General features: G+C 46.6%; 2 protein-coding genes across 4 annotated transcripts; one reads left to right on the plus strand and one right to left on the minus strand.

The window, feature by feature from the left end:
- Positions 1 to 459: 459 nt before the first annotated feature.
- Positions 460 to 5,737, minus strand: parlb (presenilin associated, rhomboid-like b). Of its 3 annotated transcripts, XR_003213819.1 has the most exons (11): positions 5,562 to 5,736; positions 3,376 to 3,591; positions 3,165 to 3,305; positions 3,036 to 3,084; positions 2,859 to 2,954; positions 2,628 to 2,777; positions 2,474 to 2,544; positions 2,180 to 2,281; positions 1,899 to 1,996; positions 1,314 to 1,451; positions 1,070 to 1,208 (listed from the first exon to the last, which is right to left on the minus strand). XR_003213819.1 is itself a non-coding variant. In XM_025898216.1 (10 exons), the coding sequence occupies exons 5-10, from the start codon at positions 2,890 to 2,892 to the stop codon at positions 1,073 to 1,075; spliced, it is 591 nt and encodes a 196-aa protein (XP_025754001.1). In that variant the 5' UTR covers positions 2,893 to 2,954; positions 3,036 to 3,084; positions 3,165 to 3,305; positions 3,376 to 3,591; positions 5,562 to 5,736; the 3' UTR covers positions 460 to 1,072. The 3 variants fall into 3 exon arrangements, 2 of the variants coding, with proteins under 2 accessions (XP_025754001.1, XP_025754002.1); XM_025898216.1 differs by lacking the exon at positions 1,314 to 1,451 and having other exon boundaries at positions 460 to 1,208; XM_025898217.1 differs by lacking the exons at positions 1,070 to 1,208; positions 1,314 to 1,451 and adding an exon at positions 1,460 to 1,621 and having other exon boundaries at positions 5,562 to 5,737.
- Positions 5,738 to 6,889: 1,152 nt separating this feature from the next.
- On the plus strand, positions 6,890 to 17,888 carry LOC100704532 (protein MB21D2). The gene is made up of 2 exons (XM_003448979.4): positions 6,890 to 7,259; positions 11,620 to 17,888. The coding sequence occupies exons 1-2, from the start codon at positions 7,019 to 7,021 to the stop codon at positions 12,882 to 12,884; spliced, it is 1,506 nt and encodes a 501-aa protein (XP_003449027.1). The 5' UTR covers positions 6,890 to 7,018; the 3' UTR covers positions 12,885 to 17,888.
- Positions 17,889 to 19,412: the final 1,524 nt, after the last annotated feature.

Consider the following 19,412-nt stretch of genomic DNA (forward strand, 5'->3'; position numbering starts at 1 on the left):
ATCACCAGGGTCATACAGATGTCCACGCTCATGAATCAGTTTAAAGGTTTGAATGAGTGCATTTTATTAAAGAGACATTAAAAAGTGCGAGTCTCTGAGCGAGGGTCGGTCTTTTCTTTAGTTTGAGGTGTGCAGTGTTCATATCCGAGTCTCGTTCATCGATTTCAAAAACCAAAATAATCTGTCACAAGCTCTGGAGCGAGTGTGCTTCAGCTGCTCTCCTCTCTGCGTGCTGTTGGTTTGTAACAAAGAATGAGCGTGAAGCTCTGCCTTCATTATCAGGCCGCTGCCTACACGACTGTGGGAACAGGTCCCTGCAGCTGAACAAAGACTGTATCTAGACAATGGCCTTGAAGGAGCTGTTATTATTTTGTTTGTCGATGTTGGTATGAAGCCTGTTCGTGCTGCATTGTTTTTGGTCCCTTTGTTTTAAACTTTCTTTCAATAAATCTCAGAAAATCAGGTTTTGATCAGTTTATTTTTCCACAACACAAATATCGAGTCTATTTTAAGAAAGTTAAACCCACGAGCATCACAAGGCTTTATTAAAGCTGTGAGCCAATCGCCGCAGGCGTATGACGCTCTCCATGATGACCTCTCAGATCGCGCTCTGACACCATCAGTCTGGTCTGTTGGTGGACTTCAACCTGTTTGGCAAACACGGTGTTTGTTCAGTCGTCCGGTTCGTTCTGCAGCAGCAGCAGACTCTAGCTTCACAGACATGCCGTCCTGATGGGGTTTGAAGTTTCACCTGAAGTAAGTGGAGCTCTGTAAGATTCCCTCAGTTGTCTTTTTGTCTTTTACAGATTATTGAGACATAAAAATCCATCTGACTGAATCTCTCTGGGCTGTTTGTCACACGATCACCCATTTGTCTTTGTCTCTGATCAAACTGTGAACAAAAGCAGGCAAGGAGACAACAATGGAATCGTTCATGTTTTATAAATACAAACACGAGTCTTTACTTCGACTCCAGCCTGTGCCCGGGCTCCGTGATTCTCTCTGTACATTTTATACATCTTTACATGTTACGTTAGCATTTTATTCCCATCAGTCCCTGCATTTCGGCGTCCTAAATGGCGCCTCCTCGGTCCCCTCCGCCTCCTCCTCCTCCTCCCGGTCCCCTTCGAGTTCTGAAGTCGTGCCAAAGCTTGACGAAAGGTTCTCGGTTCTTCCAGATCAACTCGTGGCCGAACAGAACGTACCAGCTGAGGGGAGACGGAACAAATCTGATCAAAAACACGTCACTGCAACGTCGTCACAAAACAGAATCAATCAGTTTTCCAAATATCTCAACGCCCAAAACACCTCACCGAGGAGGGGTCCTGGTCCCGCTGGACCTCCTCAGTGCGCTCCCATCAGTGAGGAGGGCCCAGCAGCTCCAGGCTGACCTCCTCAGCCTCACAGCGAAAACTCATTTCTACAGCTCGTGTCTACAGTCTCGCTCTTTTCTTTACTCGGGAACACAAACAGGAAATCAAAAGCTTCGCCTTCACACTCATCTCTCTCTGGTTACAGAACCGCTTCTACTTATTAACCATCTAATCCAGAGATGTCAAACGTAAGTCCCAGGGACCAGAATTGACCAGGAAAAGACTGCAGTCCGGCCCACTGGATGGCTCTGGAAAATGTCAAGCAAGCCGGTAATTTTGTACTTTTAACTGTATTTTCACGTTTTACAGCTGTTCCTATGGATACAGACGTCGCCCGCAGCCATAAATCAACGTGATTAAATAATTAAGTTCAACAATTAAGTGACAGAAAAGTTGTTTTTTTTCCACACCATCTAATATAGAAAATTACTGTAAGAAAGTAAAAAAAAAAACTTTTCCATGAATTAACAAAGAAAATTTAAATTAACCTTTAAAAATAAAAAATTGACTAACTTGCTAACTTACATTCCAAACATGGCTCCTCCTAAATGAGCAGCATGGTCGAAAAACCTCCATCCAAGCACCAGGCCTGCTGTATCCATGGCAACGATGGCCTTGAGAGCCTGCAGACAGACACAGAAAAAAAGGGCGAGCTCAGTCAGGTCAAAACCAGCAGGAGGAGCTCAGGTGGGTTGCAAAGCAGCTTGCAGATGTGCGGAAGCTGCAGGTGGGCTGATGCAGAAGATGAAAAAGAGATCTCTGTCCCCAGGTAGACTGGGCGAGGAGAGGGGTGGGTGGGGTCTTACGTTGCCAGCGGTGAAGGTGAACATGGGGAGGAAAATGATGGCCAGTTTGGCTTCAGGCATTTTGGTACAAACAGCAGCGAGGACGGTCATGATGGCGCCAGACTGAAAACAGAAACAGGAACTTTACAGAGAACATTTACAGACGTCCACCAAAGAAAACTGAAATCGCTCAAAAGAATCACATCGAGTGTGTACTCACTGACCTCCTAAAATCTACATGTTCTCTAAAATAAAACCATAAAACTGACGTGACTCTGACCGAGGTACAGTTTGACCTGTGAAGCAGTGACTCACCGCTCCGAGAGACGGGCCGAACCTCCCCGTGGCCATCTTGCACACATAACTGACAAATGTAGAAATAACACCTGAAAACGGAAGAAATAAAATCAACGTCACACTCATAAACAAACACAGATAATCTCAGAGATTATACCAGAGTGAAAAGCACCTGCAGACAGATACACGGCCATGAACTGCTCTCGGCCCAGCATGGAGACGGCGCTGGTGGAGAAGCTCCAGAGGACGTACATGTTGGCCGCCATGTGGAAGAATGAGAAGTGACTGAAGGTGGAGAGAATCATGGGAGAGCACAGAGTCCCTGCGGGGCAACAACAAACAGCCACAGTTACAGAGGCTCAATCGGAGACCCTGAACGCATCGTGGCGGCGGCGAGACTCACTGGAGGCCGGGTTGGCGGTGAAGTATCTGATCATGAAGCGCTGCAGAGACGGCACTCTCCAGCAGCAGAACACGATGGCGTTAGCAGCAATGATCCCTGGGAAAAAAGGAATTCAAACCAGCAACCCCCATGTGAAAGTTCAGCACTTTGCTCGTAAGCACTGCGGCAGTGACTCACCTGTTACCGTCCTCTGGCCCTCACTCAGGCTGTTCCACCATTGGTTGATCTGAAACACAGACAGCCAATTAGGGCTCGGATCAAAGTGTGGGTGGAGCCCAGTTACAGGTGATGATGTCGAACCCTCACCTCTTTGCGGATGTCTCCTCGTTTCTGAGGTCGCACCTTCTCCAGCCAATCGGCTCGCAGCTCGTCAAAGTAGCTCTGCACTCGAGACTTGAGGGACTCGTACTGCCAGATGGCCGCCGAGCCGAAGGAGCAGCCTGTAAACTGACATGGAGTCAACACCTGTTCGTGACATCATCAGCGGCATCACCGCCACCAAAACAACATCACCTACCCCGATGGTAAAGACGAGCGGCCTGACGAGCCGGCCGAAGGCGCGTGGGGACTGGGCGGAGCTTGATGGTCCCAGTGAGGAGCTGGGGTCCGGCGCTGGGCCGCAGCTTCAGAGGATTCACTGTGGGCGGGACCTAACTCCTCTTCCACCTTCTTGGACTCGGGTTTCCGCGCAGCTTTCCTGAAGCCGCATCTCTGCTGGAAGCTCTGAGGCCACCTGGTGGACAGACGAGGAATCACAACTGTGAGAAAAAAGTTCCCTTTAATGAAGCGCCAACATCCTCCTGCTATGACCACAGACAGGAAACTCAACCTGAACCTGAACCTGCATTCTTCTCAAAGGCCACAAGGGGCAATCTCTTTTGGAGAAGAGCAGAAAATACTTGTTTTTAATCTCGATCCCATGACCAGATTTTTAACAGCAGGAAGACTTTAAGCCCAAATATCTGTCGGGAACTCCTCGGGACACTCCGGTTTGAACGTTGCAAAGATCAATGAGCTAAAACAACGCTGCGAACAGAGGAGATCAAAATTCCTCCACAGTGACGTGAGACGCTAAAGTCACACAGAAACCATCGCTGCCAAAGGAGGCGCTGCATGCCAATGGAGTTTGTCACACAGACGTCCTCATTTTGGCTTCATTTTTGTGAAAGAGATGCGGACACGGTGGAATGTGTCACCTTTAAATGCATTCATCTCGATTTAAGACATACGAAGCCAGTTCAACTCATTCATCAGGCATCACTAATCCCAACACCGGCGATCACATGAAGCTGGTTATCAACTCGCTAAGTTAACCCACAATTTGGCAACATTTGACCAATCACACTGACTAGTGTCCCAGCGGCTGATTTTACAGAGGAAGTGTGAACTATAATAACACACATTAAACTGTGTGCTAGTTTAATGTGTAAAGCGCTGCGTACGTCAGTAAGACTGGAAGACAGCTGCGAGAATAATAAAGTTTAGCCTGTTTAAATGCAGGAACAAAAAACCATTTCATTAAAATTATCTTACATTTGCATAAGAAAGTTTTAATTTGTATTCTTGCCCATGCAGCACTGATGGTTTTTAATGGTCTGAGAGCAGCCAAAAGAATCCAAATGCAGGCTTAGTCTACCTGCGACTGATATACAGTACAAAGCGATGAGCTGATTTATAAATACGAATGCTTACTGAACAAAAAATGTTGTTTCCTGTCAAAAGGCAAAAATCATTAAATGAAAAAATCATTAATAAATAACCAAAGGAACAAAGTTGTATCAAAGAATCTGTATTTATTACTGACGCTCTTCAAGGAACCACAAAGTATCCACACACACAGGAAAGGCGATGGTAATTTCTAGAGATTTGATTGGTCAGTAGGTGGTGAGCAGGTTATGTTCACAGCACAAGTCACCATCGTGATATACCCCAGTAAGAAGTGAACCATCTTCCTAATACAGAAAACCCAGGCTTAACCCTGAAGTTACCCGGGAAAGAGGAACTCCTGCTTCGCAGTACAGACTTCTGCCAAGGATCAGATTCATTTCATCTTACTGTGATTAGACAAAACCTTCCCGCTGAGAGTGCGTGTACCTTCTTTTTATCATGACTGTAAACGCAGCAGTGTGTCCATCTGTGTGTCAGAATAAACATCCTGTCAGCCTTTTAATGATCTAAGGATTAGCTGCTGTCTCCTTTTACCAGCAGGCCTCAGACTGAGCAACGATCCCAAAAACATTTTTACCACAAATTTCTGGTTTTATGTCACTGAATCCATTTAGTAATTGGTCATTAGAAGAGTCCGAGTGGACTGCTTATAGATTATAAATAAAGCCACATAAAGCAGCACAGGTCAGCTGGCCACACCAGATTAACCCCTGGGTTTGAGGGCACCGACGGACGCAGCGTCCCTGTGCACTGAGCCGGAGGGAGGACCTGAAATAGCTTCGGAAGAACTGCATGTAATGGGCATGTATGTAAGGGGGCACACTGGGTTGTTTAAATAGGACAAACAGCGGATAATTAGATAAACAAACACACACTCAGGCAGCTCCCCACTTTGTTAGCAGCGGCTAGCGTTAACCTGCTAACAGCCCGTTGATTCTAAACTGTCCTTGAAGCTAACGGAGCTAACTCCGGATGCGAGGATCTGTCTGTTTGTAACCCGGGAGGGGCTGCTCGCCCGCGCCTGTGGGGACTGACCTGCCACCCCTCACGGAGCTCCGTAAGCCTTCATCTCCGGTCAGTCTGAGCAGGACGGAGCAGCTCCTCCACGCCATATTGGAGCCCGGTGACCCGACAGGTCGGCCGAACGGCCGCCGAGCAGTTGTTCATTTCCGGGTCACCAAAGAGCTCTGGCACCTTCAGCGACGCCCGCAGGACAGAGGCGGATACTGCACACACCTGCATCAACAAAATAAAAGCCTCAACACGAAGCACAACATCCGCCTGCGACTTTCAAAGTAAAACGCTGCCAAAGTCAATACAACGAAATTTGATATTTATTTTTAAAGAGTGAAGCACAAAAAATGCAAATGAGAAACAATAACATAAAGAAATAATAATATAATCATATTCTAATAATGTAATAATATTAAAATGATTACAGATTTATAGTGGCATTAGAGCTTTAGGCAGTATTTTAATGGTATCTCTTATAACACAACAACATGATGCAAATTCACTGATTCCTGTTGAGGTATGGCGATGTCAAGGAGGGAGGGAGTTTTTTTTTTTTTTTTTTTTTTTTACCAGACTAACAGAATCTTGGAATGTGGGAGGGTGTCAGAGGAAAAATGAAAAAGTGTTCTGGTACTGATTTTTAAGAACAAGGTATGTGAAAATATGAGAAAGAGTTGTTGAGAAGAAGAGAAATGGCGACCACTGAGCAGCAGTGTACTTTAAGAATGTTGATGGAGAAGTATAGAGAAGGTCAGAAGGTGATGAACTGTGTCCTTGTGGATCTACAGAAAGTATGTGATGAGAGAATGGAGCAGGTGGATGAGACTGTAGAAGAGAAGAAGAATGAAAGTAAATAGAAGCAATGAGCAGGAGAAAGGTGGAAAGGTGAAGAGAAGTATTGAAGTTAGATACCCGGGAGTCAACCATCCAGAGGAAGGGACAGTGCACAGGAGAGGTGGTAGAAGTAGAGGTTGCAGGCAGGGTGTGGAAGGAGACAAGTGTCTGATATGACCGATAGTTATGACCGAAAAATAGCAACAAGAGTGAAAGGGAAGGTTTAAAAGATGATAGTGAGACCTGCTGTGATGCATGGTTTGGAGATGGATGTTGAAAATGGAGCTGCCAGGAGGAAAACAGAAAAACCTTTGAAGTGATCCATGAATCCAGTGGAAGACATGGGGTTGGTGTGACAGAGGAGGATGCTGGGATAGGTGGGTGGGTGAGATGGGAGCAGATGGTGAACGCTGATAATATAATATAATATAATATAATATAATATAATATAATATAATATAATATAATATAATATAATTAGGGGACATTTATTTTGAAGGCGCTGAGTGGCGGAAGCGGGGTAGGTTTCCGGTGCTTGTGTTCACTGTGGAGTGGCTCGCTTTGGCTCGGTTCGGCTCGGTCCGCGACAGAGCAGCATCTGCAGCGTGGGCAGTGCAGAACCAGCGTGTGACCGCGGAGGAACCATGGCGGCCCCTGCTCTCTCCGGCCGGGCTGGCTCGTCGGGCAGCCTCGGGAACAGCCCCACCATGGCCGCCGGGAGGCTGCCGCACGGCAGCGGGCCCGAGCTGGACTTCAGGTCGGCGGCCCGCATGGAGGACCTTAACCGGCTCATCCAGGAGTTCAGCAAGCACGACCAGCGGGAGTACGACGACCAGCGGGCTCTGGAGATCCACACGGCCAAGGACTTCATCTTCTCCATGCTGGGTGAGGACACACACACACACACACACACACACACACACACATCAGGTTGCGGTAAACATCCTCGGACTCCACCTGATTTTTTCAGCTGGTGTGAGCGCGGAGCTGCTGGGGTGATCCAGATGTGCTGCAGAGGCTCAGGTGATGCACGTCTGCTCCACCTGGACCGCATTAGGGATCGCATGCATCCTCTTAGCCTCTCTTCTTCTCGTTTGTTGGTTTAAAATGAACGTAAAGGTGTAGCTGAGCCTCTCCAGGTGCTGCACAAATACGGAAATACTAAACACAGACGACACTAGCACCACCCTCAGTGCAAGGTGAAGCCCACTACAATCTCAGCCTCATAAAATCTTAAGGAAAAGGTTCATTTTTTCAAATTAAATGACGGGTTTATTTAACTGTGTGTGTGTGTGTGTGTGTGTGTGTGTGTGTGTGTGTGTGAGTGAGTGAGTGAGTGTTTGTGTGAGAGAGAGAGGCTCCACCTATTACCAAACTAACATGTTTGTTATTACGGATTAACCTGCAGATTAATCCACCAATCATTTCATATGAAAACGTCAGAAACCTGTCAAATATATCAGTTACATCACGCTGGAATCCACAGCCAAACTTTCAAATATATCAAAAAAAATAAATCTTCAGTAACATTAAACTTCCATCTGTGAGGACTCTCACCAGCAGGTGTTTTTTTTCCGCATATAGCCCATCAGTGAGGAAGAAATGTGCTCAAATATATTTAAAATTGTCAGATAAAATTCTGCCAAATTAGTGGTCAGGATTTTTTACAGCGTGAGAAATAAATCATCCGTTTTTTCCCCAAACATCACCCCTTAGGGCGATTGAACAGACTGCAGTGTCTCTGACGTCCAGCAGAGGCAGCAGTGAGTCAGTCCCCATAGACTCCCATGTTAAAACTGTACAGCAGAAATAAACATGTTTACAGCCTGAAACACAAACTGTTTGTTCTCTGGGGATAATGTCCTCCTTTGTAAGGCCTGTACAGTAGAAGAATGTTTTTAGGGTTTACCTGGTTAAATTGTAATAAGCCTTAAAGTTGGTATGATTAGGGGCGTGGCCTCTAGGACTGATGGGTGGATGGTGACACAGGTGGCTGTAGCTGCTAGCTGACTGCTCAGCTTCACCTGAACTGGACCTCTGGACCGTGTTTGTGCTGTTGGAGCTTTTTGGAACATTTTTAATGACGTCACGTGACCAATAACATGGCTGCTGTGAGGTTACTGTAGTAACAGCCCATCCACGAAGGCGGAGCTCTGCTTCTGCTGAGGGAAATTCTTGGATTTTACCATGTAGGATTTCGGCAACACAACCAGGAAACTGATTCGTTCCGTGCACATGTGTGAAAAATATTTTATTTTATTCGCAATATTGGTGCAGGATTTGGAAAAATGAACTGTGTGAGGGGATGACACATCTGTTGACCTTTGTGTTGAGCCCTCTCTTTGATTGGGTGGTGATTTCAATGCATGTGTACGAGCTGGCGCGCCGCTCTGATGCGCTCTGATGTCGGATGATTCGCGTCAGCGTCCATGGCCTCGACTTCTGGCCTTCGTGCTTTCATTTTCCTGCTGTGTGTTTGCAGGCGGCTGAATAATTTAGTTGTGTTGCTTTGTGGTGCAGACGCACAACACTCCTTGTGTATGCGTGTTTGGTTCCCATCACTCGTGCTAAATCTGACCCTCTTAGAGGAGCTCCTCAGCTTCTGCCGTGCTGAACATTGTCTCGACGGCCTGTATGAGGTCACTGCGGTCAGGTGCAGGGAGGAGCTGTGATTGGCTCATGCAGGCGCGTGGTCAATGCTCATTTATGGAGCTCTTGTTTTGTTTTTGTTTATTTATTCAAGAGTTTGTTTACAAACAATTGACAGAGTTTGAAAATAGAGAAAATTATTTTCATTATATTTCTGTATAAACTGTTTGCATTAACATTTACTTTATTTATTAAATAATGATCTAATGTTTGACTTTGTGTTTCTCTGTAACATTTGAAGTGTTTGATCAGAAATAACTTTTTCATTTATTACGTTGACCTTTGAATTTATTTGAATTGCTCTACAGCACATTTGTCGTGTTTAGCATTTTGAAGATATGCCAAGATATAAATGCTAAATGTGTCTTCACTTTTCACTTAGGAGAAAAAATGAACCTCACACAGCTTTAATATCCGACATAAATCAGGAATTACAAGGTTATAATTAAAATTTTGAAGGGGGTGGGGCCCTAACCTTTCAAAATAAAAGGCCACAAATCTGCTGAGAGGACTCAGCTCATCATAACTGAACTTGAGAGGAAGTGCGGGGGATGGAGTGCAGGAATGTGAGTTTGATAACGACGCTGGAGCGCCTCCAAGATCTGGATTTAAGTCTCTCACACACACAAAGACAAACACACACACACAAACTGCAGAAATGCCCATCTGACAGAGCCACACACTCACATTAGTGTTCATTTTCTCGGATGTACTGACAGTCTGCCAGCTCGCACACGGCGCCTCCTCACAGAAATAACAAGTGTTCCAAAATGTCCCGACAGGAAGCGGCGCTCCGTCCTGTCTTCACAGCTCGCTCTCCGTTTGCAGCTCACAGACAGACCAAAAGAAAAGCGAGGAGGCGGTTTTATGCTCCAGATTTAATCAGTCAATCATAAAAAAGGAAAAACAATCAGGAAGTATAAACTGAGTGTGAGACCTTTATTCAAAGACAGCTTGTATTTGCAGGATCGTCTCTGTTCCGAGGTAACGAGGAGCCCCCGAGCTGAGTTCATCTGATTTATTTGAAACTGTTTCTGAGAGACAGACTGCGTGCGTCCAAACAACCACAGCGCAGGAATGCAGCCGACAGCCAGGAAGTGTGTGCGCCTCTTCTTTAAACTCAGCAGAGCGGAAAACCCGCCCAGGCCGGCCCGGTCCGACGGGGCTGAACACAGTGACCCGTCCGGGCTCACGTGGTCCGCTTCCAAACATGGCGAGCTTCATAAATAGACCTGACATGAAAGGAACGGGAGAACAGGCGGGCCAAACAGGACCCGATACAGACTGAGCTGGACACAAACGAAGCACAAACGCTTGGACACTTTTAGCATAATGGACAGGTTTTTGACGCAGGAGATCGCCAAATATGTTTCCAAACCAACTTCCTTCCAAGCCAAATACTAGAAAATATGATATCTTGCCTTTGGCGTCACCTAAACAAGGTAGGTCTCCCCTGCAGAATTGGTTTTCCCTGCGTTGGGAGCAGCGCTGGGCTCTCCAAATCACGGACAAACAGGATCCCACATTCTTGATTTTTAGTTCACAAACACTTGTTGTAATAACTAACTACTCCTGACATTTTGGACATGTTAGCTCCTTACACAGTAAAGTTACAGTGGGATACAAATAATATCAGGCTGATCCTGCCACGATTTGTTCCCCCGGTCCAAATCACAGACAAACAGTATCCCACAGCTGTTTATGTTTTTGAACCCATTTTGCACAGAGAGACATTTTTTGAAAAATGTGTTGACAGCAATGTTGAATATTATTACACAGGAAAAAACAACTACATGTAAAATAATCACACCGTGACGCCTCTGCCTTTCTAAAGGTAGATTTTTTTGTAAAACAAAGGGGGGCCTAGCAAAACAGTTTGGGAACCACTGCCTTAAGATCAGCCTCGTCTGCAAGTGACAGCAAAAACCAGACTGGACGAATCAGCAGAGCCGTTGGTCAACGCTCAAGAATTAAAGAGTGATTAATGTCAGGACTTAATTACAGCAGGGAGAAGCTCTTAAGTCGATGTTAGTCGAACTTTATACAGATACGAATGTGTTGCTTTGAAAGGTTCCCTGAAAAAGGCTTGACAGGAGCAGTAATGACTCTGTTATCACAGAATCTAGTCAGGAAATCGCACAGTGAACAAAGGATATCACCTGGACAATCATGAGGGAAAACCTTGGTTTTATTTTTCAGCTTCCGAACATGAGTTGCTTCTGACGTCCATCTATCTTCTAAGCAGAGGTGCCCGGACCTCCCTGTCCTCAGCCATGACCTGCAGCTCGTCTGGAGGAACATTGAGTCGTTCCCCAATCAGTCAAGAGATTTAATCTCTGCAGTGCATCCTGGGGGTTCCTCGGGGTCTCCTCCCAGGTCCACATGCTTGAGGTCAGCCACAGGTCATGAAGACATCCTGGTCAGATACTGAACCCACTCAGCTGGCTGTAGGACAAGTATCTTTAGGTCTAAATCCTGACCGCCGATTTCACTTGTGTGCACGATGTTATACCTCATCTCCATAGGTTAGGAACGTGGTGGTGCTCGTTTTTACACATAATCTTTATCTGATCCTTTTTGTCCTCTTCTGTTTCAGGAATGGTCCAGAAGTTGGACCAGAAGCTCCCAGTGGCCAACGAGTACCTCCTCCTGTCAGGAGGCGTTCGGGAGGGCGTGGTGGACATGGACCTGGACGAGCTGAGCATCTACGCCCGCGGCACAGATTACGACATGGACTTCACCCTGTTGGTCCCTGCGCTCAAACTCCACGACCGCAACCAGCCGGTGACCCTGGACATGAGGCACTCAGCGCTGGGCCACTCCTGGCTCAGCCTCCGGCTCTTCGACGAAGGAACCATCAACAAGTGGAAGGACTGCTGCACCATTGTCGACCACATCAACGGCACCACCAACTACTTCTTCTCCCCAACACTGGTGGCTGACTGGTTCTATCAGTCCATCTCCCTGGTGCTGCTGGAGGTGCAGAAGAAGCCGCAGAGAGGAATGCCAAGGGTGGAGAAGGTGGAGCGGAACGGCACCATCATCTCCGTCATCCTGGGCGTCGGGAGCAGCCGGATGCTCTACGACATCGTCCCCGTGGTGTCGTTTAAAGGGTGGCCGGCCGTCGCTCAGAGCTGGCTGATGGAGAATCACTTCTGGGATGGGAAGATCACCGAGGAGGAGGTGATCAGCGGTTTCTACCTCGTCCCCGCCTGCTCCCACAAAGGCCGCAAGGAGAACGAGTGGCGCCTGTCGTTCGCCCGCAGCGAGGTGCAGCTGAAGAAGTGCATCTCATCCAGTCTGATGCAGGCGTACCAGGCCTGCAAAGCCATCATCATCAAGCTGCTGTCCCGCCCCAAAGCCATCAGCCCCTACCACCTCCGCAGCATCATGCTGTGGGCCTGCGACCGCCTCCCAGCCAACTACCTGGCGCAGGACGACTTCTCCGCCCACTTCCTCCTGGGCCTGATCGACGACCTGCAGCACTGCCTCGTCAACAAGATGTGCCCCAACTACTTCATTCCTCAGTGCAACATGCTGGAGCACCTGTCGGACGAGACGGCCATGCTGCATGCCCGCAAACTCTCCTCCGTGCGCTCCGACCCAGCCGAGCACCTGCGCACCACCATCGAGCACGCCAAGGCCGCCAACAGGCTGACGGTGGAACTGCAGTGGCGGGGCAGCACCAACAACCTGCCGTCGCCGCAGTCCGACGCCGGCGGAGAGAACCAGCCCGACGACCGGCTGGCCAAGAAGCTTCAGCAGCTCGTCACAGAGAATCCGGGCAAATCCATTTCGGTCTTCATCAACCCGGACGACGTCACGCGGCCGCATTTCCGCATCGATGACAAGTTCTTCTGAGACTGACCACCTCCTCCTCCCTCTCAGCCTTTCTCCTCCTCGCCTTGTCCCCGCCTCCTCTGAAACTTTGTTTTTTAATTTTTTTATGTTTCTCTGCCACAGAGTGAAGTGAGGTGATCGTCTAGTCGTGTTTGCCACAATTTTTTTATTTTTTATTTTTCTATTCCCGTCCCCGCCCCCTCCTCTTTCACTGTGTGCCCTGTGGTTTTTACCTGCTGAATGCCTTTTACAGACAGCTGCACAGCAGCAGGTTGTTTTACAAATGAAGGAAGAGGTGAAAGTCCACCTTCAGCCGGCTCTGCTGCTCCAGTGTTAGTAGTTTGTAGTTCAATATAATTATCAGGGATCCTGGAAATGAGACGAGTCCACCGACTCCTGAAATCGTGACTCGTGTCTCACGTCGGACTCGCTGTCGTTTAAATTTGGCGCTGAAGCTCTGACGGCAGAAACGACGTGAAAACGAGGAGCCGGGCTAAAATCAGCTGCTTTGATACCAATGTGGGAATTTCAGTGCTGGCGTGGCCAAAACTTCCGTTTTTATTTGATTTTTACTTTTCTGTGATATAGTGAAGAACAATCAGAAGCATTTCATAAATAAATAAATCCCACTTCTGCAAAGACTCAGCATTTCCACTGTTCACCCGTGTTCTTCAGGCCTTCTGCAGTTCTCATGTTGGACACCAGCTGAATTCTGATTGATGGAGATCTGATGCTGAGCTTTTCAGTTTGTGGACTCGAGCTGTTCCACCTGCTCGTTAAAGACCAGACAAACTAAAGCTCCTCAAAGACCAATTTCTCCCAACAATTTAGGAGGAATTTGGTGACAATCTGTTTGTTTTCCAGCACGATGAAGCTCCAAGTGATTACTAAGGCTCAGAGATCATCACATTCATATTTGGATCCATGCATGGATCATTGATGAGGCAGGACTGGATTTGTCCAGCAGAGAACTGCAGGAGTCATGAAGGTCGGTCTAAATACTGACTCAGTGCAGAAAAACCGAAGAGAGCACAAAACACAAACGTTTGGCTCGTTATTCCTCCGTGACGTCATCAGCTGCTCTTCACCTCCACGCGCTCGTTCCTCGCGATGACACGAGTACGAGAAGGTTTTCATAATTATGAGCAAGTTTCTCAAAATATCTCATGACTCGTTTTCTTATCCAAACCAAACGGCAAATTTTCGCAGCAGCTCGGCGTCGAGCACGATTTTAGCCCAAAAGCATTTCAGAGCTCGCTGATTGGACGGCGGATGCTTTCAGGAGCTGCGGACAGCCTGAAGTCTCACATCAAGGAGCAAAAGCAGCAGAGCTCGGACGAAGGTGGATTTTGTCCCTCTGAGGAATGTCTTAGTCCCACCGCGGGACAACGATGATGATGATGATGGTACTAACGTCTTAGAAACTAACTGTAAATAGGAACAAAGTGACTGAACTCTGATGTGTGTAGGCAGAAGGAGGAATAGACTGACGATGGTTTGTGGACTACTTTTCGTCTAATTTTGCACAGAATGTAAAAAAAACAAACACAGCCGTGTTTCCTCTCGATGGCGGACGCCGTGTCCTCCTCATTCTCGAATGATGATGTATCATATCAGTTGATGGTGACACTTTACTGAGGGGTGGTCGCAGTGCACGCTGTAGATGTTCTCATTAACCGGCGGAGCTGCAGTGATTGTGATTGGTCCAAAGACGCAGCTTCCCCTGATGGAGTCGCACGGCTGAGCTGCCGGTTGGTGTTGCATCTTGTTCACGCTCACAGGCTCACGTTGTGCTTCGCCGACAGGCGCCCTGGATCCCGTGTAGTTTGCGATGTTTTCCCAGTTTTCCTCATTTCAGTTTGTTTTGATGTTTCGAGCCTCAGCGTAGTTCAGAATCCTTCCGAACATTCCAGGGTCCAGATCCAGACGGATGGCGTGGCTCATGGTCCTGATGGGGGCGCTGTGGGTTTTGGGCCTGTGGGTGTGAGCGAGGCGTAACAGTTTGGGACGTGAAGCTCGCAGCAGCGTTTCTGTTTACCACTCAGGTTAATCTGCTGACCACAGTCAGTAACGTGTCACTCCCGGCTCGATATCACCGGCCTGGCTCGCCACTTCCTCTTTCTCCATCTTGTTTGTTTTGATCACTATTTAATAAGCTTCACTGTAACCTCGGTTTTATCTTATTTCTAACCTGACTGATGTTTTCTCCGCAGCTGCTTCTTTGTGTTTGGATGTCGAGGGTTCGGCTCCCCTTCAGCGCCACCAGCTCGCCACGTGATCATCGGCCTTTCAGATCGCTCACAAAACATTGGGACCAAATCCCAGTTGGGACTTTTTACACTCCAACTGTAGGTGGAGGTTTGGTCTGATGGAGCTCCTGGTTTCTGTTTCTGACACAGACACAGTGACTGTGCAGTAAGCTAATGCTGTTTGGCTCCAGAAACCACCGATTATGTGGCGAGCCTCAGTTTGGAGCTCAGTCAGCTCGGCTGTGGGATGTGTCTAATGAGATGGTGGTGTGATGTCATTACCACCACCTCTACAAGGGTGGGTTTTTTTAGCAATGTGAACTTCTGGAAGCCTACTGAGGGGCACAAATCATCACAGATTTAGCCACATGACCATCAAACATGTTTATATACAAGGAAAAGAAAAATGTGCTCAGTTTCATATTATCTCAGCTTCAGTCTCGGTGACACTTGCATATTGTTTACCGAGTCAGAGCCTGTGCTCAGCTCTGATTGGACAGCTGAAACGCGACTGCAGTTATTGCAATCAGCACTACATGCGAGCAGCTCACTACAGCTTCAAAACACTAAAACAGATATTTTTGATCTCCTGACATAAACGAGCTTCGGTGACATCAGCCGCCTTGAGGATTCGACTGCGCGCCGACGTGTTTGAGCCGCAGCTGGTTGTGCTGAAGGTGAGTCGTCCCAGGTTTGTTTGTGTTTTTGTCAAAGTCTGAAACATTTCCAGGAAAATGCAAAAAACCAGAAAAGAATCTGCAGACAATGTGATCTCCATATCCTCATCCTCAAGTGCAATTAGTGAACGCCGAACAAGTACACACTTATACAAACGCACGTATACGTCATGTAGCATTAAGACACTGAAGTAAGTTAAAGCTGAACGGTACACTGCTCCGCCGACCCCACAGACCCACACTGACACTCCCACTCAGAGGTTTTTCACACCATCAAAGTGCCACACCACGCTCTCCTGCTCGGTGGAAATGTAATCAGTGTGTTCTTCTGAGCTCCGTGACTTTTGACCTTACTGCTTTCTCTATTTGTTGAGAACCTTTTGACTGTGAGTTTTTATTTTTCTGTACCTCGCTGCTCTGCTTTGTTATGACGATGGATTTCTTTATGCAACGTAGACGTGGGTGGGTGTAGCCCTTCAGATGGCAGCTCCTCCCCATCTGTGAAGGTTCTTCGCTGGATTTCACTGTACAGTCGAGTCACTATAAAGTCTTTTAAGCTGAATTTCTCTCTGTATGTCCTCAGTGAGTCTTTTTCAAATTTATATCTGAAGTTCTAAATAAAATTAAACCTTAGTTTACATTTCATGAAAGCAAAAACAGTTAACTGAAGTTCTGTATCAACTTCAGTCCTTAATAAGTATACCTGACATCTCAGTGTCATCAGCAAAGTACATTAAACTGCCGAATATGAGCATCAGACCTTGGAAAGGGTCTCGACTCCACAGAGTAAATCAGGCTGTCATCTGCACAGCGATGAAGATCGATTCTGTTAAAGAGTGTGGCTGAGAAGAAGAACATGAATCTGAGGTGTTCGAGTGTTTGAAGGAACACAAGAAAATTTAAGATTTGGTCAACAAGGCCTCACAATTGAACCCTGGATTGGCTCATTAGCTCGTGTGATTTGTTGTACAAAATTTGCATTGTACAGATTTATTTATTTTAATTATACTACAGTTTTTTCAGATAGACTAGAATAAAGACGGAGGCCCCAGGATCAAACGAAGGATGACATTTAAGTTAAACAGGGAACTGTTTATTTATTAGTACAGTAAGTGTGTTGGACCGTAGAAGATGAAGGAAATGTCTTTATCATCTGTGTAGTTTCCAAATATAAGAGCCCAGAATTGATTCTTGGAGGAAAGTTATATAATGACAGAGGACAGATCATCATCTGCATAGAACTGAGTAAGAATCTGATATCTTATTGAATATCTGAAAGTTCATAATTTAATCCTGTCAACAGATATTAATGATATAGTGATGATCTGTTAATAAATAGATCCAATAGGCCATATAATACTCTGAGAGAGGAGAACATCTGGGAAGTGCACATGCTGAGTCGAACCCCGGAGAACATCCCTGAGTAAGACATTGTGTCACGTTTATTACACACAGCATGTGTGTGTGAGGTCACAACATGAACGTCTGCTATCGTGTGCCCAATTTTTTTCCATGTATGGATAGAAAACCTTCCTGTTGACCAAAGTTTAAAATGTTGAGCATAGAAATGGTGATTTACTATAATCATGCTATTTAATTCTTCTATATAAAGGTGATAATTTCTGGATACAGAATAAGGAAATGCAGCCTTGTTTGCAGATGATGGCACACATAAGGTAACGTGTGTGCTACGATAAAGACGCTCAGTCTGCTGGGAATGAAGCGAAGCAGAATTTGACGTCATGCACGTGGTTGGTGCTGCAGGCTGTTAAAATAACGTATTTATATTAAAATGACATCATAAGTCACATGGCCTCTGTGACACTTAAGACTCAGACACTTTTAAAAACCATCCAGACTAAAGGTTTCAATCGGCCACTCAAACACATCGTCTAATTAACCCTCAGACAGGGTGAGCTGGTGGAGTCCTTCACTTCATCCTTTAAGCAGTTTCCTCTCTCGACCACCAGGGGGAGCAGCTCGCTCTGTGTGAGCGGGTGTGATGGAGGGAGCTGTCATGTGAACGGAGGCTGTTTGTGCACACAGTGACTTTATCTCCTGTAATGTGGAACTACTGTTGTAAATAGCACTTGATGAAATAACTCCTGTCTGACTCTTCGTCTGCGTCCACTTCATTCAGCCGCCCGGCGCCTCTCCCACCACACAGCTCATCTCAAACGCTTCATTTTGCTTCCTAACCTTTCTCTTCTCTCCTGCTTCCTGTTGTCTCAGCACCTGTCTCCTCCACCTGCTCTCCTCTCTCCATCTCGCCTCCTCCTGCTGAGTTTGGATGGCGCTCAGCTCTTTGCGGTTGCCGTTCCAAGAGGAAACTATCCATCACTGTCCAAATATAACCACAGCATGTAAACACGCTGCAGGCTTTACTGCTGATGCTCAGCCTCACTAAAATCCCTGATTTACAGAAAACACGAGTTATTTACTGATGATCAGCGAGAGGGGAACGGAACCTGAAACAAGCCTCTGTGGGGTCATGTGACTGTAACTGTGACTCCTACAAAATAAAACTTTATTTAAAATCACTTAAAGACAGCTTTGAGCCCAGAAACTGTCCTGCAGTTTATCAGCAGCTGCTCTTCAAATGTGGACCTGATGGGGAACAATGATGATTCCAGTATGTTCACTTTTTACAGCACTGCAGTCACTTTACACACTCTTACTTTGACTTGATATCACCTGTGATTTACTTCCGGTGGTCCCGCCCTAACCTGCCGATGTCATTAACTCCAACTTTGCTCCAACAGATTTGTTGAGCTGTGCAGGTAAGCTTTAGGCAATTTAAACTGCCTCCACATCATATACAGCAACACTAAATATACTCCTGATAATAAGAAGTTAAAGAAACCCAAACAGCTCTTTACACCTCAGCGACACACCTTTACCTTGCACAGGTGAATCTGTGGGTGGGCGTTGGTGCAGCCCCTCAGTTCATCCTTTGCCCAAAGGATTTGCTGTTCTGATCTCTATAAATAACCCATTCTTAACAATAATGTTTTCATAGCTCACCTGTTTAAATGGCATTGTTAGGGGCGTGGTCTCTTTGACTGACAGGTGGATGGTGACACAGGTGGCTGCCAATTGTATGGCAGCTGTGAGGTTATCGTACTAACAGAGCATCCAAGTAGTCTGAGCTCCAGCTTTGGTGAAATTCTCTGATTTTATTTGGATGTGACGGAGCTCTGATTGGCAGGTATCGTGTCTGTGTGATGCTAACACACAGTCTGGGGTTGCAGCTTAATAACCAAGCTAACTAGCATTAGCTGATAACATAGCCTTCCATCCTCTGGTCCAAACATGGTCACATGTACTCCAGAAACCAGTGAGTCAAGTTACAGGAGCTAATGCCATCATTCTTATACAGTCTATCTGCTAACAGTAACAGCTGTTAGAGGAGAAATGTTTACGTGCCCGATTACTCCAAACCTCCAGCCAAAAATGCCACCGTAGTACCACCGGTGACCCAGGAGGTGAGCCTCCCAGAGCCTGAACCGTGGTGTTAGGTAAGAAAGTCCAAAAACAGCCCACTCTGAGTGGATTTCTGTCTGCAGGGGAGGAGTGCCGCTTTTAATGTGACTCATTTTTCACCTTGTCTTCAGCAGTAATTG

Source organism: Oreochromis niloticus, linkage group LG14 (assembly GCF_001858045.2).
Source record: "Oreochromis niloticus isolate F11D_XX linkage group LG14, O_niloticus_UMD_NMBU, whole genome shotgun sequence".
NCBI lineage: Eukaryota > Metazoa > Chordata > Actinopteri > Cichliformes > Cichlidae > Oreochromis > Oreochromis niloticus.

What these genes read in the sequence shown, in the direction of transcription:
- parlb (XM_025898216.1), bottom strand. Translation starts at nt 2,892, where the DNA reads ATGATCAGATACTTCACCGCCAACCCGGCCTCCA. An exon ending in TCACCTTCACCGCTGGCAAC is followed by an intron (nt 1,997 to 2,179) that starts GTAAGACCCCAC and finishes GTCTGTCTGCAG; the next exon opens with GCTCTCAAGGCCATCGTTGC. An exon ending in GGAGGAGCCATGTTTGGAAT is followed by an intron (nt 1,209 to 1,898) that starts GTAAGTTAGCAA and finishes GTCTCCCCTCAG; the next exon opens with CTGGTACGTTCTGTTCGGCC.
- LOC100704532 (XM_003448979.4), top strand. Translation starts at nt 7,019, where the DNA reads ATGGCGGCCCCTGCTCTCTCCGGCCGGGCTGGCTCGTCGGGCAGCCTC. An exon ending in CTTCATCTTCTCCATGCTGG is followed by an intron (nt 7,260 to 11,619) that starts GTGAGGACACAC and finishes CTTCTGTTTCAG; the next exon opens with GAATGGTCCAGAAGTTGGAC.